Source organism: Populus alba, chromosome 11 (assembly GCF_005239225.2).
Source record: "Populus alba chromosome 11, ASM523922v2, whole genome shotgun sequence".
Classification (NCBI taxonomy): Eukaryota; Viridiplantae; Streptophyta; class Magnoliopsida; order Malpighiales; family Salicaceae; genus Populus; species Populus alba.
Genome location: NC_133294.1, coordinates 18,059,799 through 18,083,464, shown reverse-complemented (window position 1 = coordinate 18,083,464; position 23,666 = coordinate 18,059,799). Strand labels below are relative to the sequence as shown.

The window sequence follows — 23,666 nt, the reverse complement described above, 5'->3', positions numbered from 1 at the left end:
GTCAAATATTAAGCGCTTGAATCTGGTAAAGCAACCATACCAAGCACTCTGGTTTATGTATGGATAATATACCCATGTTAATTAAGATCAGGCACGGGTTGTCATACCCAAGTAATTTGGGTCTGACAGAGACATCAAACTTAAATTACCTAGATCAAACATAGAATGTCAGACTTATTATTATTATTATTTAATTTGAAAAAAAAATACTATTACTATTAAAGAAAAATTATAAATTTGATTTGAAGGGTAAAATTAAAAACTATAAGAATTTGGATCAAGCATGTTTATTATTATTATTAATATTATAAATATATTATTTCTATTATTACTAATATTATTAATAAATTAAAAAAAAAGCATTTTATTACTATGTCACATGTGTGGCATCATCATGGTGATCCTTTACTCTCAAGTATTTATCTACCTGGTAAAATTTAGGGAAGACACAGAATTTTTGTCGGAATTTATATTTTTATAGTATAAAAAATACAAACTAATATTAAGCAAAATTGATTAGAAAAATAGGCGGGAAATCATAATCTTTCAAAATGATTTTTTTGAAAATTTTCACTGGGGCGGAAACCGTTATAAGCCATGAAATATGATTCACTCTCCACTGTTTACATGCTTGTTATGAACAGTGGAGAGTGAATTATAATTCACTCTCCACTGTTCATTAGCAGGCTGGGAAGTGACGAAGCAGAGTGAGAAGCAGAAGAAGAAGGACTGGCCTGGCGGTGGGGCGTTGTTGTTCACACAGGGGTTCACAACAACGGCATTATGGCGGTAGGTGGCGGTTTCTCCTCCTTTCTCTTTTGTTTCTGAGTTTCTCATTCTTTATGTTTATGTTCTCCCGCTTCTCTGTATCTTGTTCATTTTGTGACGGTGGTGATGTTGTCGTTGACGATGGGTGAAGAGGAGGATTGATGGTGGTTTGCGGAGGTGGTGGTGCAGCTGGCTCTAGGCTGTTGGGCGGCGGTTTGGCTCCTTTTTGTTATGTTTTTTTTTTTTTTTTTCTGTATTTCTTCTTCTTTTAGTTTATGTCTCCCTGTTTCAAATCTTCCTCGTCTTCCTCTCAAACTGCTCTCCCTTCTTTCTTTCTTTTTGTTTATGTTTTCTCTTTTTTCTATCTTTTTTTATGCATTCTTTCATCCTTTTTTACTCTCTTTTTTTTCCCCTCCTCTGTTTTGTAATCTTCCCCCTGTATTTTAGGATGCCAGGGGAGAGGGTCACCTTGCCCTGTCTCGTCATGGTGCAGGGCAGGGTGGTATAGGGCGGCTTTATGTAGCCGCCCCTGCCTCTGCAACGCATGGCTTTCTTCTTCTTTCAGCGTGGTGGCTGGGCATGCGGGTATGGGCGGTGTCAGTGAGTAGTCTAGTCGGGAGAAAGCGTGAGCGGGAAAATAAGATTTAAAAACCTCCTTCACTGCCTCTGCGCATGCAGGAGAAGAATGAGAACAGTGTCGTTCTAAACGGCACTGTTTCGGGCCTTTTTTATTTTTTTGAAGTAAAGGAAATAAATTTATATGAGTCGAGAAAATTATTTATATGGGTTAAAATTATCTAATTGAGTGGTGCATTGACTTGACTTATGGTGGATAGTGCCTTAGTGTCTTGGCACTCGGGTCTAGAAAGGCAATCACATTTTATGCGCTTGGATTAGATATGATTGTCAAATCCCAGCATTTTGGATCTTGAATGCCATGAGCCTGGCATGGAAAGTCATACCCAAGTAACTTGGGGTTTGGCTGTGGTAACTTCGATCTGGCAAGGGAACTCAGAACCAAGGAACGTGAGTGTTATTATTATTATTATTATTATTATTATTTTTCAAAATATTATTACTATTAAAGAAAACTATAAATTTGATTTGAAAGGTAAAGTTAAAAACTATAAAGAACTTGAATTAAGCATGTTTATTATTATTATTATTATTATTATTAAATTTTTTAATAATATCATTACTATTGAAGAAAAACTATAGATTTGATTTGAAATGTAAAATTAAAAACTATAAGAACTTGAATCAGACATGTTTAATATTATTATTTTTATTATTAATAATATAATTATTAATAAATTTGAAAAAACATTTTATTACTATTGACAAAAAAAATCATAGATTTGATTTCAAGGGTATAATAATAATAATAATAACAACTAGATCCAACAATGCTTGCATCTAGCATGGTGTTCACAAATCTAACTTCCAACTGTCATTACCATAATGATTTATATTGTTTGTCAATTGGCTCGTAGCAACGCTCGGACCATCAATCTTAAAAATGTTTTTGCCCTACTCTTCATTAATATTTCTTATAAATGCCCCGCAACATAGTGTGGTCAATCTAAGTAGTTTACACTATTTTAATATTCTTGATCATATGTCCACTGATACAATTAGATTTTATTTTATATTAATATCATATTTGTTATTGTGATAACGATCGCTCTTTAAATATTTTTTTATTTAAAAATATATTAAAATAATATTTTTTAATTAAAAAAAAAATTAATTTTTTTCAATAACATTTCTAACAAAACAGGGAAAAAGAAAAAAACCATTGGCTTCCCTCCCTGTTGGCCTGCTTTCCATCTTGTTTTACAGGTTTTTAGCACAAGGAAAAACAGGAAAAGGATACAAAGGCGCGGAGTACTGATAGAAAATATTTGCCTTGCTTTCATTTATTTATTTGACAGCTGATATATATACAAAAAATGAGGAGAGTCTTTTGGCTATAATTTTGCTAACTCAATCAGCCGAGTATCTCCTAAATACAAATGCTATAAATGAAAGAATTATTTACATATTTTAATACGCCCCCGTAGTCGAAACTGGAGGTGGTCGAATGTTGAGACTATTTCTAAAATCATCAAATAGTTGCAGCGGAAGTCCCTTAGTGAAGATGTCAGCAATCTGATAACGTGAAGGGACGTGGAGAACTCGAACTTGACCACGAGCGACTTTCTCTCTTACAAAATGTATATCCATCTCAATATGCTTAGTGCGTTGATGTTGAACTGGGTTACCAGACAAATACACCGCACTAACATTATCACAATATGCTAAAGTGGCTTTCGGAATAGGACAATGTAGCTCCAAGAGTAAGTTTCGAATCCAACAAGATTCAGAAACTACATTAGCTATCCCACGATACTCAGCCTCAGCGCTAGACCTGGACAAGGTCGGCTGTCTTTTTGCAGACCAAGAGATTAAGTTGTCCCCAAGATATACACAATAACCCGAAGTCGATCGTCTGGTGTCTGGACATCCACCCCAGTCGGCGTCGGTGTAGGAGATAAGTTTATGAACTGAAGAGTGATAAAGGTGGAGACCAAAGGCGACAGTACCCTTAATGTAGCGAATGATACGCTTCAAAGCAGACATGTGTTGAGTCCTGGGATCATGCATAAATAAACAAATTTGCTGAACAACATAAGAAATATCCGGTCTTATGAATGTCAGGTACTGTAAGGCGCCAGCAAGACTACGATACTCAGTTGGATCATGATAAGGATTTCCTGAAAAGATACCGAGTTTTGCTTTCATGTCCACCGGTGTAGGAGATGGGTTAGAAGAAGACATACCGGCTCGCTCAATGATTTCCTCGGCATATTTCTTTTGGGAAAGAAAAAGACCTCCTGAATGTCTTGTAACAGAGATGCCCAAAAAGTAATTTAGGGGACCCAAATCTTTCATAGCAAACTCAAAACCAAGCTTAGACATGATGGATTGACGAAGAGCAGCTGAAGATGCAGTAAGAATAATGTCATCCACGTAAAGAAGAATATATGCCATATCGTTGCCCTGACGATAAATGAATAAAGAATGATCTGAAATACTGTGAGAGAAACCCAATGTAGCTACATAATCTGCAAAACGTTGGTACCATGCACGAGGGGCTTGCTTAAGCCCATAAAGGGACTTCTTAAGCAAACAGACATAATCTGGGTGTTTTGAACTTCGGAAGCCAGGAGGTTGATGCATATAAACTGTTTCCTCGAGATTCCCATGCAAAAAAGCATTCTTTACATCCAACTGATGAAGACACCAAGATTTAGATAAAGCAATACTTAGTACCGTTCGAATAGTGGCCGGTTTGACCACCGGACTAAAGGTCTCACCACAATCGATACCCGTTTGCTGACTTGCACCATCACCGACAAGGCGGGCTTTATACCGCTCAAAGGAACCATTAGATTTCTTCTTATGCATGAAAATCCACAAACTTCGAATAATATTAGCATTAGATGGACGGGGTACCAAGTCCCATGTCTTATTTTCAATAAGAGCATCATATTCGTCTTTCATGGCCATTTTCCAATTATGATCATGGAATGCATTAAGGGGATTTGTGGGCAATGGAGAAATGGAGTGATCGGATGAGGTATGAAGATTAAGGAATTTACGGGGTTTAAAAATACCATGTTGAGATCTTGTTGTCATTTGTGGAGAGTGAGGTGGATGGTCAAGTGGAATGGCTTGGGCTGTGTCCATTGAAGGAGGTGGACTGTGTGAATTTGGTGGATCGGTGGGAGAAGGAGAGATGGGCCGGGGTGAGGAGTTGGATGGACTGGGCAACGTCCGGTTAGGGGAAGTGGATTGGTTTGGGGAGAGGGCCCTAACTGGAGAAGTAGGAATTGGGGTAATGAGTGGTGTTTGTTTGGCCTGTATAGGAGTTGTAGTTTGGGTCGATGGATCAATGAGTGGGGTGGGATAGACTTGGGCTTCAAATGGATTTGGTTGATCAGGTGAGTGAAGGAGAGGTGTAATTCCTGCATCCAAAAAATCATAAGTAGGAGATCGAGGAGCATGTAATTTAGAAAAGGGGAATGTATGTTCATCAAAAGTCACATGCCTTGAAATAATTATTTTACGACTCGATAAATCATAACACTTATAACCTCTATGATTAGATGGATACCCCAAAAATACACATGGTGTTGACCGAGCTTGCAGTTTATTTCTAGAAGTAGACGGAAGAAGAGGATAACATAAACACCCAAAAACTCGAAGGTGAGAGTAGGACGGGTCTTTGTGATAGAGAATTTTTGTGGGTGTGTGGAAAGCAAGCTTTTTGTTGGGGAGTATGTTAAGAAGATAGGTGGCCATTTGAAGTGCATGATGCCAAAAAGAGGATGGTAAAGAGGCATGAGCAAGGAGAGTGCGGATGATATTATTGATGGTATGAATTTTTCTCTCGGCTTTTCCATTTTGAGGAGATGTATGAGGGCAAAAGAATCGAAAAATCATTCCATTTAATTGACAAAATTTGTGAAATGGTCCATTATCATACTCCCCGCCATTGTCACATTGGAAACATTTAATTTCCCTTTCAAATTGTGCCTTAACATGAGTATGAAAAGATAGAAAAATGGAATGCACTTGAGATTTAGTGGCAATTGGAGAGGTCCATAGAAAATTCGTGAAATCATCAAGAAACAAAACATAATAGCGATGGCCACCCGAGCTAAGAGTAGGTGATGACCAAATATCACTATGCACAATATCAAAGGCAAAGAGGTATATGAGAGAGAGTCATAAAAGGGTAATTTAACTTGCTTCCCAAGAGGACAAGAATGACAAACAAAATTATCTTGAAATTTATTGCAAACAATTAAATTGTCTTTACGAAGAGAGCTTAAAACAGGAGCTCCTGGGTGTCCTAAACGACTATGCCATAATTCAGGAGACAAAACAGTAAAAGTAGATGGTGGTGAGATTCCAATTGGTGGTGTTGTGGTAACTGGATATAGGTCACCTGAGCTGTTACATCTCAGTAAAGGCATCCCTGTTTGAAAATCCTTCACAGAAAAACCGAAAGGATCAAATTCAACAGAAGCATCATTGTCAATGGTAAATTTTCTCACAGAGACAAGATTTTTAATCAATTTTGGGGCATGCAAGACATTATTCAAAGAGAAAGAAGGGTTGGGGTTAGGTAGTAATGCGTTTCCACAACCAATAATTGGAATAGTATGACCACTACCAACAGTAATATTACGATTGTTGCTCATATTGAAATAAGACGTAAGATTACCTCCGTTTGCGGTCATGTGAGACGTAGCTCCGGTGTCCATGTACCATTGAGCGTCAGGAGGAGTAATTGAGAGTGTATGCATAGCTGCGTGAATGTCGGTTGGAGCAGAAGATGACTGGGCCTGTGGTGTAGAGGCTGCCATGTGGGCCTGTTGTGGCCTGGGCCCAAGAAAGCTTGGCTGACGTTGAGAGCTGGGCTGGTGAGACAAGTGATTTGTCGTTGGGTATGGGTATGGAGGCGTAGCCCAAGGTTGCCACGGCCCAGCCCAAGGAGGAAAAAACCATTGTTGTTGCTGTGAAGACATTGGCTGCCACCGTGGAGCGTATTGTTGCTGGTGCAACTGGCCTCCACGGTCATTGCCCCTTCCTCTGCCTTTGCTACTACGGGCACCACTGCCACCTCCTCTGCTATTTCGGGTGGTGAAGCTTCGGTTGGAAGTAGGATTGTAACGGTGGTGAAATGGATTTCCAGCTGTGTGACCACTGGAATGGGTGACTGGAGAGACAAAGAAGGCAGAATTGGAGGAGGTCTGGGCAGCCTTTTTCGTCCTTGCCGTCTCCTCTAAAACCAGCATAGACCGTGCTTTGTAAAAGGGGGGAAGAGAATCACCATGACGAATCTGGGAACCAACACTAGCATAGGCATCAGTTAAACCCGAAACAAGTTGAAGAACCAACCTTTCATTTGTTACAGGAGATCCAACATTTGATAGCTGATCCGAAAGGGATTTAAGATGTTGACAGTAGGATGAGGCATCTGCAAATTGCTCCATTTGAACCTTTGAAAATTCTTGTTCTAGATAGAGTGCCCTAGAGTTTTTATTATCCGAGAATATGTCCCTCAATCTGTTCCATGCAAGTGCAGCGGTAGAGTCACGTTCAAGGATGGTGTTGAGAAGATCTTCAGAGATAGTGCCGTAAATCCATTGTAGAACAATGGCATCAACACGGGACCAGAGGTTAGGGTCCGTGTCTTGAAGAGATGTGACCTGCTTCATCTCTGCTGCTGAGGGAGGAATGATATGATCAAGAACTTGATAAGCCCTAGCATGGATTTTAAATAGCTCCGACCACGTAATGTATAGACCCTTTTCAATGTCTAAGGTGACTTTGATAAACGTGTTGATGTTGGATATTGCAAGAGCAGGATGAGATGGATGAGATTTGGGAGGTTGTCTAAAAGGAGGAGGAGAAGAGGGGGAGTTTGCTGAGTCGGATGTGTGTTCTGTCATGGTGTTTTTAGGGTGGCAGCTTTGAGAGGGAGGTGGTAGAAAGATAGAGAGGCTGGAACGACAACTAGGGTTAGAAGGAGGGGATAGCCTAGATGTGCTCTGATACCATGATAGAAATATTTGCCTTGCTTTCATTTATTTGACAACTGATATATATACAAAAAATGAGGAGAGTCTTTCGGCTATAATTTTGCTAACTCAATCAGCCGAGTATCTCCTAAATACAAATGCTATAAATGAAAGAATTATTTACATATTCTAATAAGTACAAGTTCGGATGGCATGAAGCGACCCCGTTAATCTATATAATTCATGTTCTGAGTTACTTTATTCTAATTTAATTTCACCCTTTAAACTTATATCATTTTATCCAGCGGCTTAACAAAAAAAATATCAAGTTAAATCTAGTCAGCTCACCAAATCAGCAACCTGATTTATAATGGTTAATACATGTAATAATGAATATCATTTCCTGTTCAAATAACCTAAACTATCGAGTCACGAACTTATTTTTTTTATATATAAAAGCATTTTGTTCTTCTCACTTTTAGCCGAAATAAGATATTTTACTCACAATTGTATCCAAACGAAACAAAACTATGGCCAGTATTAATCAATTGTGAGGATTGAGATCATTTCTCTCTCTCTCTCTCTCTCTCTCTCTATATATATATATATATATATATATATATATATATATATAAAAGAAATTTGGTATATGGAGTTTAACCAAACCGTATGAAAAAACATCATTTTAAAAAATAAAATTGATTCGATAACATGTAAATTAATTTAATAACTCGTGAGTTAATAATGTAAGTGGATAACCCATATTTTTTCTTCTGGGTAGGTTCTTGAATACCAAGTTCTTGCATCGGTAGGCTATCCTTCACTCTCAAATCCCATCTCAACATTTTAATTTCTTTCAAATGATATTATTCTATTACAACTTTTAATTTACTGTATTAATTTTAAAAAAAAATAATAGGAGTTAGGTACAGCCAAACGGATATAAAGACGAGCATGAGAGTGACCATGATGTTGAATCCAAGGCCATGTTTGTTTCCTGGAAAGTAGTTTTCGAGAAATTATTTTCCAAACTTTCATGTATTTGTTTGTCATTAGGAAAGTTGGTCAACGAAAAACACTTTCTGGTCAACAGAAAACACTTTCTGATCAACGAAAAACATTTTCCAGTTAATTTCAGTCAAAGAAAAATTTGACTTAGTTTTCAGGAAAGTGTTTTCCCTTTAGTTGTGTTTGTTTTCCGGAAAGTAGTTTTCAGGAAATCACTTTCCAAACTTTCTTGTGTTTGTTTGCCAGTAGGAAAGTTGGTCAATGGAAAACACTTTCCAGTAAAAGGAAAATTTAGCTTGGTTTTCAGGAAAGTATTTTCCTGAAAAATTTAGGGGGAAAACACTTTCTGGAAGTTGTGAAAAATTTAGAAATGTCATTATTTGCTGATTATATCAAATTTGATCCTCAAACTTTTGATTGCTATATATATTTTGTTTTGAATATTTATTTTTCAATTTCATCTCTTAAAATTTTATTTTTATATTAACTTTGGTCCTTATTTTTATAATTGCTATTTGCTTTTTCCTTATCATATTTTTATTGAAATTTTTTATTTATCAAATTTGATCCTCATTCTTTTGATTGTTACTTATTTTATTTGAAATAATTTATGAAATGTTGATTATTATTATTTTAATTTCTTCATCTTTCCATTTTTTTTTTAATTTTTTAGATTTGATCTATATTATTTTGATTATTATTTATTTTATTTGAGATAATTTATGAAATTATATTTTTTTTCAATTTCATTCTCATTCAACTTTTTAATTTGTAAGATTTGTTCCTTATTATTTTAATAAACTTGAGAAAAATAAAATATTAATAAGATATTTTCCAGCTCATTTTCCATGACATAACCAAACACTGGAAAATGTTTTCCAACTCATTTTTCATTATACTACCAAATATCAAAAAATACTTTCTTGAAATTCACTTTCTCGAAATTCACTTTAAAAAAATAAATTACTTTCCAGCAAACAAACGGAGTCCAAGGCTATGGAAGTTTCCCTCCCCACATGCTTCCTTTTTCCCCTTGGTTTCCCTTTCCTCTATCGTCCCTCTCGGTCCCATTTGGCTTTTCATCATCCGCCTCTCTGCTTAATAATGGCTTCTTTTTTTAGTTGCTCCTTTTAATTTGCTTGTAGTCGACACAATAAAATCCATGTCTTGAGGATGGAAGATGAGGGGCAGCTTTACATGTTTCCTTTACAGTACTATTTTAGGCAGCACTCCAGCACCATGAGCTAGCTAGCACGTCAATAATAAAGTTGGTGTAAATTAATTTTGAAAAGGATAATTGAACTAATTAGATTTTAAATTTATAGTTTAGAGATTATTTATTTGAGTATTATAAATTGTAGGGTTATTAGAGATTTATTTAATTGTTAATTTTAAAATTTTATTATATATATATATATGTTCGAACGTGTATCTTAATTAATTTTTTAAGATTTTAAAATTAAAATTAACAATTAAATAAATCTCTAATAACCTTACAAAATATATATATATATATATATATAAAAGAGCACGATACCTCAAGTGCAAGTGCACCATGCGGCCTTGATAGGTGACTAGCATGCTTGGTTTCTGGCTAAGCAATAGCATGAATTAATCGAAGAAATTTGGTAAATGGAGTCTAACAAAAAATGACAGCAATCAATTCTTTATTATTTTATTATTTTTTTTGTACAATCCAAATAATTGAAATTAAAATTAATAAAAAAATTTAATTATATGTTACGCGGCCTTCAAAAGTTTTTTGTTTTTACATGATACCTTTCTGAAAATCCAAAATCACCGGCTGTCTCTGACTTGTTCATGTTAACCAAGTGAAGTTCACTATCCATCTACCAAGGGAAACCGAGTTTATCATTATTAAATTTAAAAATTATTATTATTATTATTATTATTATTATTATTAATTATTAATTATTAATTTGATTTGAATGATAAAATTAAAAATTATAAGAATTTAGATCAGGTATGTTTAATAATAATAATAATAATAATATTACTATTATTATTATTATTAAATTTGACAAAAAATGCATTACTATAAAAAATTTATAAATTTAATTTCAAGAATAAAATTAAAAATTATTATTATTATTATTATTATTATTATTATTATTATTATTATTATTATTATTATTATCATCAGATTCACGATATTTATATCTGATATGGTTACCAGATACAAAATCACTTGCGTCTACCAGGTGTTCACGTGTCTCACTTATGAGATTTTAATACAGAAAACTGACCTGAAGCTCAATATGAAGCTCCACTTCTTATGTCAACATATTTGTGTTGTTTATGATGCTTTCTGTCCTAAAAAAAGAAGTTCATGAAGGTGGGAATTGATCCAGTGATCAGCAGTCCAGTCCATATTTACTATCTACTGAAGCTACTGTCTGCTGACAAATAAACTTCTCCTCAATTCCCAATCTTATCTCACGTAGTTAGTTGATATAATTGTTTTAATAAAGAAAAATAAATATTCAGGTTTCTTAAATTTTTTTAATTTTATTTGGGGATCAACAGCGCAGATTGCACATTGAATCCTCCACCACCATTTAGATTTTTCTTATAATAATAATAATAATTGTTCTCTTGGTTTAACTATATAATGCCCTTTTTAAAGTTGCTGTGTGTGTCTCCTCGTGGTGGTAACTGGCAAGTTAATCACTAGATGTGGCATTCTGAGCTCGAGCTGGCACTGATACTATTCAGTTTTTATCCAGGAAACTTACCAGTTTCAGACAATTAATTAGGAATAGAGGATTTGTGTGCTATTCTTCAGCTTTACACCATATGAAGCTGTAATTCTTGGGAAACCATGTGATGCAGTGCTCTCCTTCTATGACTTTCATTATCCATTCAACCTCCACGAAGTTTTTTTCCAAGAATTCTGGAATTCACATGGAGCTTAACATTAAGGTGGGGCAAGATATTTCAGCATGCGTACAAAATTATGATTATTGAAAACAGTAAAATCCATTTAAGACTCGAATTAATTATATGATGCATGGTTTTTCTTCAAACTCAAATACAAACAGGTCCGACCACAGATACAGAGGCAGAGAGCAGTGGTCCTGCATTAACAGTTCTCTGCATACTCGACAATCATAGAGCTCAACATCAGAATTAGATTCCAGTGTTTCAAGGTTGCAGCATTAAGGCCAATTGATATTAAGACATACTTCGCAACAAATCCTCACGACCAGATTCTGGCATTAAGGAAAGTAAGTATGAGCTGATTCACCTCGTCAGGTGATTGCTCCTGGACAAAATGGCTTCCTTCAGGCAAATATATGATGTCCAAACCAGGGACAAACTCTTTGACCTTCCCACTCTTTATGTAAGCTTCCATCCCAGGAAATTTGAAGACATAATCTTTGTCGCCCATGATCAGAAGTGCTGGAACTTCAACTACTGGTTCTGTTATGTTGATATCTTCATAAAGGGACCTACAAAGTATACAATCAAACCAATCTTATAAGATGCTAACATTGAACAAGTCAGACAAATTAGCAGAGACTGGCACTCCTTTAAAAGACACGCCACTTACCTGTATGGAACTTGTAACGCCGTTTGGAATCCAGACTTCTCATACAAGGCTCCATATGTCGCAAGATCTTCCTCTGTGAACCAAGGGGGAAGAGGAGTGGATAGGTCCACCAAATCCATAATCTCCTGGTTTTCAGCAGCTATTGGTATTTCACTTCTAGAGAACAAAATGTAGATGTTCCTGACAACCGTTTTTGCATCAAGTCGACCAAAATCAGCTTCTGCTCGTCCAGGTTTCTACACACAACTCAAAGAAAAAATAATAAGGAATCAGATAAATGATTTTTAGACTTCAGCAAATTAGACAGTCTCGAGCATGTAGATTGTTAAATTCTAAACCGTTCATGTAAATGTCCTAGTCGATGCATGCATAGTTAGCATTCGATGGTCATTTAGAATTTCTGTACATTCTAACAAACTATCAGATACAAAAATAAAAGAGAGAAAAGAAAAAAAAGATATGCCATATCGAATGTTTCGAGCAAGGAATATAAAATGGAAAACGACCTGCCATCTAGATATATAAAAGCCTTCGGGGAGGTGTTTCTGATATTGACTTGGACCTGGACCTGGTGGTATGAATGGCACTCCCAGTGTCACAACCCCTAGGACCCTCTCTGGATGCAGAAGTGCAAACAAATAAGCTGGCTTGGCTCCAAAATCTTTTGCAACAAGAACAACCTATGATCATTCAAGCAACAGAACAGAGAGAGAATCAAATCAATAACACCCCACAAATGATAAAACTGATCACAATCTCTGAGATTTCTTCTTTTGCTTGAATTTCTCAGTAACCCATCACAAGTCAACATTTCAAAAGTCTCTTCTTTTCAGGATCACTTTGATGCTTTTTGAGCGACCAACCGCAATTTGAAATGCGGTTAGCAGCGTAGACCTGGTCTGCATGCAATATTGTTTTTACAAAAAAGATGTCTGAACCCGGACCTTGCAGGGGATGAGGGATACACAAACTTCGTTGGCGTCAAAGTAATAATCTAGTCCCTATGGTTTAAGCGATATAGTAACTCAGTCCTTTTGTTTCAGAAACCATAATTTAGTCTCTTGATTGTCTATGATGACCATTAAGTTTTTTAAAACTCCTTTAGTTGTTTCGAAAATACCCAAACTACCCCTAGGTTTCTTGGGGTAGGTCACGAAAGAGTACGTTGGGGAAACAATAATTGATGTTACTGCAGGTTATTGTACTGCAGTTAAAATTTTCTACGATGGGGTGCGGGTCGAGGGTAAAACCGTAAAGGCAGCAGTACCTTGTTAATTTCGAGGAAATCCAGGATTGCGAGAAGGTCGCTGATAAGGTCACCAAACATGGTCTTTGCCGGCACAGGTGGCGGATCGGATAGCCCGTATCCTCTGTAGTCGGGTGCGATGGCCCGGAATCCTGCGTTGGCAAGACAAATCATCTGGTGGCGCCATGAGTACCATATCTCAGGGAATCCGTGGAGAAACACCACCACTTTGGGACCTGAAGATCAAAATGAAAGGCCAGTGATCAAAATATGAGTGATAGTTTCATGACAGTTTTTGGGATGACGGTGTTGGATTCTTACCTGCTCCGATCTCTGCTACGTGGAGCTTTAATCCTTGGACTTGTACAAATTTGTGCTGGATTTGGTCCATATTTTTTTTCAGAAGAGAGTATCATATGTACTCGAGTTTTTTCCATGTGTGCTTTATATACTGTGTAACTATTTAAAAAAAACGTAAAAAAATAAAATAAAACTCTAATATGGGGATTTTTTGCAATATTATTAAACTCATAAAAGAAAATAATTTCTCTTTACTTCAAATTAATATTTATAAATTATTTTAATCCTGATTTTAAAAATAAATTTTAAAATATAAAAAATATTTTAAAAAATAATTATAATCACACTTTTAACAACCATACAGATTTGTGGTGGAGTTGCAGATACGGCAAGTGCCAAATCACTTTCTTCCATCATTAATAACTTTGATACCCTCGATCCATCGTCTTGAAATAGAGTAATGCTGGATGAAAGTAGAAGTTAGGTATGGGTTTCACATGCCCAGTAAGCATGATGTTGTACTTTTATATATTAATTAATTACACTTGTTTTTATATTTTAAAAATTTTTATTTTTTTATTTTTTTATTTAATATGTTTTAGTATTTTTAGATTATTTTAATGTTAACATAAAAAATAATTTTATAAAATAATTATAACTATATTTCTAAACACACTCGATGCGGGGAGCTAGCCAACCAAACTTGTCACATGTTTTTTGACACATCATAATGTCCGAGTAAACCAAAGTAGGAAAGCCAGATTAATTTACCGATGTGGAGTTAATTTGGAACTTGAAACTCTGAAGGAGCTTCATCAATGAGTAGCCAGAAAGATGCACAGGCAACACAGGAGTTAATTTACCGATGTGGACTTTATTGATATTTGACTAGCGCCAATTTCTACTTAAGAGTTAACTTCATATAAATTAATTTTTTTAATAATTTTTTTAAAAAAATCTAGATTACCAGTTTTTATTTTAAAAAAATATTGTTAAACAATAAAATAAGAAAAAAATAATAAAAATAAAAAAGAACATCATGCCATATAAATTTTTCAAACATATAACTCGAGTTATTATAATGAAAATACTATATAAAAAAAAATAATGAAACTCAACTCCCAACAAATCTAATATTGAATTATAAAATATTAAAATTATTACTACATTATTAATATTAATATTATTATCTTTATTATCATCATCATCATCATTATTATTAGTAATATAATTATTATTGTTGTTTGTTGTTATTTTCATTGCTACTACTATTATTATTCATACTGTTACAACTAGGACTACAATTATTATCGCCATCACTACTTAAACTATTATTATTACCACTATTATTAACATTATTATTATCATTATTAATAGTATTATGAGTAATATTGTTACTATCACCATTATTATTATTATTATTATTAAAATAAAAAAATTCATGAACTTAATTTGAAATAAATTAAAAAAGATAAAAATAATAGGGCGAAGAAAACAAATAAGAAATCAAAAGAAGAAGGATCAAAAAGAAATTAATAATATTATTATTAAAAAAAATCAGAAACTTGATTTCAATGATAAAATTAAAAATTATAAAATTTTTGACAAAAAAAGAAATTAATAATATTATTATTAAAAAAAAAATCAAAAACTTGATTTCAATGATAAAATTAAAAATTATAAAATTTTTGACAAAAGAGCCAAAGAAAAAAAAAATCAAAAGTAGAAGTATCAAATACTATACACACACAAACACACACACACACACTAGAATTGAAGGATTGAATAGAAAACAAAAAACATTTTTAACCAAAAAAAGGACTAAACTAAAAAAATCAAAACTAAAAGGATTGATTTTGAAACAGCAACAACAAATATATCAATAAAATAAAAATAAATAAATAAAAATAAGGATCAAATATGGTAGACAATGAAATTAAATGAAGATGCAATTGAAAAAAAATATATTAACAAATGAATTAAAACAAAACAAATAGATATAAAAAAATCAGGAACAAAATCAAAAGAAAACGAGTTTGAAGGGCTAATATGAAAATGTGGAGGACCAAGCACAATTTTTTAGGAGGAAAGAGAGAAAGAAATTAAAAAAAGGATGTCATCAACTCATCAGATGTCTAACAAGTACATGTAACGTACAAGGAGAAAAAAAAGGTTTAGACAAATCTAATGACTCGACATAATTATTTTTTTTACCATTGTATATAATTGCACAAGCTGCCTAAAGACAGCGGAATAGTTGACACACGTCAACAGTTTTTAATGTTTTTATTTCTTTGAAGAACACCATCCTACACCTAGAATCCAATCATTATTACATAAAAAAAAAAAAAAAAACACTATTTTGCAATTATGAATATGAAATGTCAAAAAAGATTCCAAATCATATTTAACTTTATTTACTTTTAATAGCAAAAAAAGTTATATTATTATGCAAAAGATTAATAAAAAAACTAAGATACCCCAAAATAATTCATAAATAATAAATGAGTCAAATGAAAAGATTGTCTTACTTCTAAAAATGCACTTAAATGATATTTTTTTAAGGGAAAAATCATCAATTTATTATTAAGATTCACAATTAAAAAAAAAAAAGTAATGTACGAGTGAAAATCCCACCTTTTAGCTTTTGAAAAAAAAAGATCCTGTCCAATTTGTGACTTGTGATGGTAAATTACAAATCAGTACCTAATCTCAATTTAAAATGACATAAATTTCACCTTCCAACTAACATTGATGCATCAGCTTGATTCAGTGAAGCATATTCTCTTGATAGCATGAGAATGGAAAGTAACAAAATTTGAAATACTCCTTTTTGTAAATAAATGACATCTCCTATATCCCAATGATTATTTTTCCATACTAAAATCTTTATAATAATGGGAGAAAAGAATAAGAAATATTTTATCTTTCTCAATATAAAAGAGAAAAAATGGTCACCGAGTATTTTGATTATTTAAAATCCTAACTAGTCTCGAGTTTAGATAAAAGGACTAGTTGTGTTTAGGAAATACATATCACTTCTAGTATACCTTATCTAAAATAAACAACATTGTTTATTTATCTAATATAAACTAAGATAATGTTGTGTTTTATAACAGTTAGTCTGTCTAATTATTAAAGTTAGTTCATCCTAGTAGAGTGTATCATAGCTTTAGAGGTTAAGTCTAATCATTCTAGAGTCAAAACATTCAATATTAAAATTATATTTTACGTATAAGTTTATAATATTGTATACTAAAAGAAACAATTTTTTTAATATAAACCAAATTCTCATTGCTTTAATAAATTAGTTATTAAATTTAATATTTTTGTGATTTTTTTAGTATGATTAAATTATACAAATATGATTTATTTTTGAGAAACTTGTATATATACAATAAAAAATATCTAAATGCATTTCTTTTAAAGGAAACTTTTGTTGTTTTTGCGGAAAAAGAACTAATTTATTTAATATAAGAAAAATACCTTATATATAGGTTATAATTTTAAATATTAAATATAAGAGGTTGAAAAAATGATATGAATAACCAAGAATTAATTGCAAAATCTCATTTTTCAACAACATAAAACAGACATTCCCTTTATGCTTCTCTTATATTCTTCTTTTCTTACAGAGTTACAGTCAAAACTAAACGATGCTCCAATAATAAGAAAAGAAAGGAGATTAATTCATGGATTATCTCCTCGTCTCATCAAAATATTTTTAATTTTTAATTTTCAATTTTTTTTTATTTTTATATAATTTTATTTTTTTTTAATCTAAAATTAAGTTACGATGACGTTTTATTTTTTCTCAGTGATAAGATTTCAATAGGTGAGTTGCCCTTACTTCCACCTTGATCTAAGTTTAATTGAGCAACAAATTTCAAATCATACTTGATAATAATAATATTTTATATATCAATGTGAAAAAATATGGAGATTCTAAGCGAAGCCTAATATGATTCGAAGGTGGATGTCACTTGGATTCACGTGGAACATTTTTGCATTTTTAAGAGTTGAGAGAAGTCTACGTTTAGATTCTATTTCAAGATAGAATTATGACAAGAAGGAACAATATAGAGAATGAAAGCGAAGTTATATTTAGTAATGATATAAAAAAACAAGGTGATATCATCGATATCAAATCTAAGTCAGGTCTCGAGTTATATATATAGATCTGAATTAATCTAAAAAAATTTAAAAAATATTTAAAGATTTAATATTTTATATAAAAAAATTTACAAACAATCCATGTAAATATATGCTATACATGTTGTAAATAATAAAATTTTAAAAAAATCATTTCAAAAAGTTTTTATCCCATATTAAAAAAAATATTATGTTATCATTTTAGGTTGAAGTATTTAAACTAATTTTTTTTTATCCCACATTGAAAAAACATAACTTTTTTTTCTTGTAAACATATAATATGTAAACTAAAAGGCTTCAAATTTTGCATTGAAAAAATAAATTTTTTTTTCTTTTGAATATAAAGTACATATACTATAGGGTTTTTGTCCTAGCCAATCTTTTACTTTACCCAAACCAATCCAACCACCAAATCTCAAATCGACCCGCTAGACTAATCCGAGTTTAATAACTAGGGTCTCACCAAATAGTGAAGCGTGAACACCGAGCTAGGGACCTGTTTAGAAGTGTAATTGTGATTGTTTTTTAAAGTGCTTTTAATGTTGAAATTCATCAAAATGATATTTTTTTTATTTTTTTAAAAATTATTTTTAAGATTAGAGAGTTAAAATAATGCAAAATATAAAAAATATTTAAATTTTTTAAAAACATGAATTGACTTGTATTTCCAAACGCTATTTTACAAAATGGTTACTGATTTTTAATGTTGTTTTTCTTTTTTCCTTAGTTCCTTTTTATTCTCTTAACAAAATTATGAGATAAAAACCTCGAGTCCCTTATTTTTTGTGGCTTTTGATTCTAACTTAATTTTTTTTTTTTACTATATATCACACGTCAATTTATTCTCTTAACAAAATTTTTACTATATAAATGTTTTTACTATATAGCCTTGTGACAACCAATTTCGGGTGGCCAAATCGTAATATGCTAGACTCATAGTAGTGTTTTGTTAAGAACGTTAACATAGAGGACTGACAATTGACGTGTGACTTTACCAGTTCCTAAAAGTTAAAACTAAACTCCTGATAAAAAAAATTCCTCTAGCGAATCTATGATCTTTGTTTCTCTCTCCACACACATTCTAGACTGCAAAGATTCAATCTTTAGCTCGATCCTGCCTTCGAAAATCTCAGACGGTAAGCTCTCCATAGCCTCTCCAAACCGTAATTCAGCTTAGCTCTCTTGCTTCCATCTCACGGTTGGTATTCGTTTAAATTTCGCGTTGATTTCTAGGGTTTTACAAAAAGAAGGGATTTTTATGATATTAGGGTTTCAATCAGCTGTAGATTTTAATTTGGGTCGTTTTTAATTGACTGGGTTGATAAAGATTATAGTGGGAATTATCACCCCACAATCAGCTGCTGTAGATTATGGTTTGCGGGTTTTTTTATTTTTATTTTTTATTTTTGGAGTTAAAAAGATTTGCTTTTGATAACCAATTCATGCTTTTGTATATTTGGTTGGTTAACTTGTTGGATTGACACTTGGGGACTAATTCCAGTGGTACTTGAAGTCAGTGTAGTGTATGACGATGGCGGATTTAGAAAATTTGCTGCTTGAGGCGGCGGGAAGGACTGGGAAATCAGGAAGAAACAGGAATTCATTACCTCCATCGAGGAGGCGAAAACAGGAGGGTTCATATTCGGATGGTGGAAGTGATTCTAGGGATGATGGTTCGGATGATGATCGTGGGTATGCAAGTAGGAAGCCATCTGGTTCTCAAGTGCCTTTGAAGAAGAGACTGGAAACTAATGAGAGGGATGATGAGGGGGGTAGTCAGGAAGAAGGTGATTATGATGATGGTGGTTTGGATCGTGAGGGTGAGAGTAGTGATGAATCGGATATTGGTGATGATCTTTACAAAGATGAGGATGATCGGCAGAAACTAGCTCAGATGAGTGAACTTGACAGGGAGTTGATATTGGCAGACCGGGCAGACAAGAAAGGGGATAAACATTTGACTGAGAAAATCAGATCGAAAAGGGATAATGATAAGCCAACCCGATCTAGAAAAGAGACTCCACCTCTTCCATCTTCGCGTGGAGTGCGTTCGTCAGCTAGGTCAGCTGACAGGGCTGCTGCTAAAGATGATGCATTGAATGAATTGAGAGCTAAACGATTAAAACAGCAGGACCCGGAGGCTCATCGCAAGTTGAGGGATGCATCTAGAGGATCTGCTGGCAGCAGGGGCTTTGCACAAGTCAAGAAGAATAATTTCACTTCAGCACGTCTGAGTAGCTCTAGCAGTGAGAGTGAGAGTGGAAGTAGGTCTCACAGTGAGGATGAAGGGTCAACAGGTGATGGTGGAATGGCAGATAGTGATGAGGATGGGGATCCTGGGTCCCAGGGGCCAACTTATGAAGATATAAAAGAAATTACAATTCGGAGAACAAAACTTGCAAAATGGTTTATGGAGCCTTGGTTTGAAGAATTGATTATTGGTTGTTTTGTGAGGGTAGGGATTGGTAGGTCGAAGACTGGGCCTGTGTACAGGCTCTGCATGGTCCGGAATGTTGATGCTGCAGAACCTGACAAGCCATACAAACTGGAGAATAAGTCAACTTATAAGTATTTGAATGTTACTTGGGGTGCTGATAGCTCTGCTGCCAGGTGGCAGATGGCTATGGTGTCAGATTCTGCACCAACTGAGGAAGAGTATAAACAGTGGGTTAGAGAGGCAGAGCGTGGTGGTGGCCGTTTACCAAGCAAACAAGATATCTTGGAAAAGAAGGAGGCCATACGCAAGTCAAACACTTTTGTGTACTCAGCAGCCACTGTGAAGCAGATGCTGCAGGAGAAAAAATCTGCATCATCGAGACCATTAAATGTTGCTGCTGAGAAGGACAGGTTGAGGAGGGAGTTGGAAATTGCACAAAGTAAGCATGATGAGGCAGAGGTTGAGAGGATAGAGGCAAGGATTCTGGAACTGGAGGCATCTCGGCAGACTAAGGTGAAAGATGCTAAGGCTCTTAGGTTGGCAGAAATGAATAGAAAGAACAGGGTTGAGAACTTCAGAAATGCATCAGAAATGAAGCCTATAAATACAGGTCTAAAAGCCGGAGAAGCTGGGTACGATCCATTTTCAAGGAGATGGACAAGGTCAAGGAATTATTATGTTTCAAACCCTGCTGGAGGAGATGATGCTGTTGCAGCATCGAATAGCGAGGCAAATGACACAGCGGCAGTTGCAGATAGTGATCATGTGGTAGCAGGGGCAATGTCGGAGTCTGGTGTTGCTGCTACAGCAGCTGCCTTGGATGCGGCAGCTGATGCTGGGAAGTTGGTTGATACCAGTGCTCCTGTGGATCAAGGCACTGAGTCAAATACAATGCATAACTTTGAGCTTGAAATCTCACTGACTGCACTGCAGAAGTTTCGTGGACCTCAGGGTGCCCATGCAGGGTTCATGGCTAGGAAACAGAGGATAGAAGCAACTGTTGGATGCCAAGTCCGTGAGAATGATGGGAGAAGACATGCTTTGACCTTGACTGTTGGTGACTACAAGAGAAGAAGAGGGCTTCTCTGAAATGCAATGGTGCACCAAACAGCATCTATTTTAATGATTCTGATAACAACCTCAGGTTCGCGGTCTACAATAAATCTGATGAGTTATGATTATGCTGTTATTGAGTACATTAATGCAAGTGGTTTAAACTGTGAGACACTGTATAGATTAAATCGTTTTTAGTACTGACGTTTGGCGTTGTTTTACGTACTTTTGATGGCGCTAATGCAACATTTTCTGAATGGTATTGTTTGAGATGGCAAGATTAATGTATTTCAGATTTTGTGTAGAGAATTTGATGCAGTGGTTTTTAAGGAAAATATATTTTTCTTAGTTATTGTAATTTTTTTTTTTTACTTTTTAGTATGATGTTCTTGTAATTTTTATTCTTATTTAAGGGATTATTTTTTCTAATTTATTTTATTTTATCCAATATTACTGTGATTTTTTTATATATTAAAAATTATAATAGTCATTTCAAATGAATAAAATTAAGTATATTGATACTCTCTCTAGGATTGGTGTTTTTGGTCTTTTAAGATTGGAACATATAATAAATTCATTTATCTTTTGTTTTTGTCTGTTAACTCAATGAATTTTTATGATTATTTTGTTTTGCTATGTGTTGTGGAAAAAATATTGCTTAAAGGTTGAAAGATAACCTAACAATATTTGGTGGTTAATTTTCTTTGTAGTGTGCTACAAAACAATCATTATAGTAAAAAATTAAAGAACGTGACATACTTATGAGGAGGTTTTGTACTATGAAAAATATATTCAAAAATTAGTAAGTTGTTTTTGTTTGTGTTGAAAATTCACGATATAGCGTGCCTGTGACACACAAAAATATTGTATTAAAGATTTATGGAGCATTTCATATGAAAGTGCTAGGAATAAAGGATGATATGATTCACATGCAAAATGATGAATAATTTTTAATTAAAAAGTGAACTCGAGAATGACTTCCTTTCAACCCAATAAAACTGATGCAAGAGTTCTTTTAGAAAAATATAAGAGTGTTTTTTTAGAAAAATAAATATTTCTTGATTTTTATTTTTATTTTTTTTGTCTTTTATTATGATGTTTTTTTTTTTAATTTTTTAAGGAAATATTTTTTTTCTATTCAATATTATTAGGGTTTTCAAGTTTATATATATAAGAGTTATAATAATTTTTTGACAAGGAAAAAATAAATGAATAAAATTAAGTATTTTAAAAATCTTTCTAGTTTTTATTTATTTATTATCTTTTAGGCTTTTAACATGTAACAAAATTATTTATGTTTTGTTATTGTCCACATCAAAATTTACTCACTATTAACCAAGATTGCTAACTTCGTGCCACATAAATCATTAAAGCAGTGGGTCCTGACTTGTCGAGCTACTTCTCCGGGTTTTCCTTGTGTGATAGTTAAATTCTAAAACAGAAAGGTAACCTATTAGAATATTTTCAATGACAAAAGCTATTTAGAAAAGTAAAATTATTGATATAGTTTTTTAAACAATGTATTTTTTTTTTATAAACACTTCAATGAAAAAAAAGTTAATTTAACAACCCGATTTTATTTTAATAAATTTAATATTAACTTTTGGTTTTTGAAAGCAAAGTCATTAAGGAAAATTATGGAGATAAAAGAAGGATTTTTATATAGTTTATTTTAATTCTTTTTAGCTTTTTTGATAGATATTAGCATCTCCAATTAGAGAGCAAAAGAAGAGTTAAAAATAAAAAAAACTAAATTTTTAGCTTTTTCCCTTGATTTTGCTGGAATGAGAGAGCTAAATGAAGCGCCAAAATGATGTTTTTTTTTTTTTTTTTTTTAAAAAAAAAAAAAGAAAAGTCATTCTTAAATATCTATAAAAAAAAACTAAAACATTAAATAGATCATTTCAAGATTTCTTCTTTTATCAATTAAACTTTCTTTAAAAAACAAAAAATTTTAATATTAAATATATTAAAATACAAATGGTATTTAAATATTATAATTTATATTTGAACCAATATATTAGAAATCTAACAGGTCACACACATTAAGAATTGGTGGTCATAAATTAATTTAGGATAATTAATTATGTGTGATTTAATTGAAAATAATTATAAAAATTAAGCACTAAAATTTATTTAATTCAACAATTATAATTTTAGTCCTATAATAATTAAATAAAAACTTAATTTGATTAAATTTATAAAATCATCTTTCAATAATATATTTAAATTAGCATCCCTTCTTTTCATTTCCTCTCTGTAAACATCCCAAAGCCGTGAAAGCATTAAAATACAATTTTCCTTTGCCATTCATGAGAAAAAAAGACACACTAGACCTCTCTCTCTCTTCCTCTCCATTTCTCACATCCACAAAAAACTATTCATCACTCTTTTTCTTCCATTTTCTTCTGCTTTCTTTTCCCATTTCTAGATTCTTTCTCTTCTAGGGTGTTTGGAAGTGTGGTAGCGGTTGCTTTTCAAATAGCTTTTCGTGCCGAAAAGCATGTCAATAATGTTTTTTCATTTTTTAAAAATCATTTTTAATATCAGCAC

General features: G+C 33.1%; 3 protein-coding genes across 6 annotated transcripts; 1 reads left to right on the top strand and 2 right to left on the bottom strand.

Annotated features, from left to right (window-relative positions):
* Window positions 1-2,814: 2,814 nt before the first annotated feature.
* On the bottom strand, window positions 2,815-7,274 carry LOC140956094 (uncharacterized). Its single transcript, XM_073412286.1, has 2 exons — window positions 5,636-7,274; window positions 2,815-4,778 (listed from the first exon to the last, which is right to left on the bottom strand). The coding sequence occupies exons 1-2, from the start codon at window positions 7,272-7,274 to the stop codon at window positions 2,815-2,817; spliced, it is 3,603 nt and encodes a 1,200-aa protein (XP_073268387.1).
* A 4,058-nt stretch (window positions 7,275-11,332) lies between these two features.
* On the bottom strand, window positions 11,333-13,635 carry LOC118031694 (epoxide hydrolase 1). Its single transcript, XM_035036200.2, has 5 exons — window positions 13,493-13,635; window positions 13,193-13,407; window positions 12,432-12,605; window positions 11,926-12,161; window positions 11,333-11,824 (listed from the first exon to the last, which is right to left on the bottom strand). The coding sequence occupies exons 1-5, from the start codon at window positions 13,560-13,562 to the stop codon at window positions 11,572-11,574; spliced, it is 948 nt and encodes a 315-aa protein (XP_034892091.1). The 5' UTR covers window positions 13,563-13,635; the 3' UTR covers window positions 11,333-11,571.
* A 4,989-nt stretch (window positions 13,636-18,624) lies between these two features.
* LOC118031692 (protein RTF1 homolog) lies at window positions 18,625-21,465 on the top strand. 4 transcript variants are annotated; one of them, XM_035036197.2, is made up of 2 exons: window positions 18,625-18,759; window positions 19,137-21,465. In XM_035036197.2, the coding sequence occupies exon 2, from the start codon at window positions 19,149-19,151 to the stop codon at window positions 21,147-21,149; it is 2,001 nt and encodes a 666-aa protein (XP_034892088.1). In that variant the 5' UTR covers window positions 18,625-18,759; window positions 19,137-19,148; the 3' UTR covers window positions 21,150-21,465. The 4 variants fall into 4 exon arrangements, with proteins under 4 accessions (XP_034892088.1, XP_034892089.1, XP_034892087.1 ...); XM_035036198.2 differs by having other exon boundaries at window positions 18,627-18,759; window positions 19,141-21,465; XM_035036196.2 differs by having other exon boundaries at window positions 18,627-18,759; window positions 19,125-21,465.
* Window positions 21,466-23,666: the final 2,201 nt, after the last annotated feature.

Bases quoted from the DNA above. Each gene is read 5' to 3' on its own strand.
- LOC140956094 (XM_073412286.1), bottom strand. From the start codon at position 7,274: ATGACAGAACACACATCCGACTCAGCAAACTCCCCCTCTTCTCCTCCT. The intron at 4,779-5,635 runs GTAAAGACAATT...TTTTGGATGCAG, and splicing joins TCCTGTTTTAAGCTCTCTTC to GAATTACACCTCTCCTTCAC.
- LOC118031694 (XM_035036200.2), bottom strand. From the start codon at position 13,562: ATGGACCAAATCCAGCACAAATTTGTACAAGTCCAAGGATTAAAGCTC. The intron at 12,606-13,192 runs GTACTGCTGCCT...GAATGATCATAG, and splicing joins ATTTCCTCGAAATTAACAAG to GTTGTTCTTGTTGCAAAAGA. The intron at 12,162-12,431 runs GTCGTTTTCCAT...AGTTGTGTGTAG, and splicing joins TTTATATATCTAGATGGCAG to AAACCTGGACGAGCAGAAGC.
- LOC118031692 (XM_035036197.2), top strand. From the start codon at position 19,149: ATGACGATGGCGGATTTAGAAAATTTGCTGCTTGAGGCGGCGGGAAGG.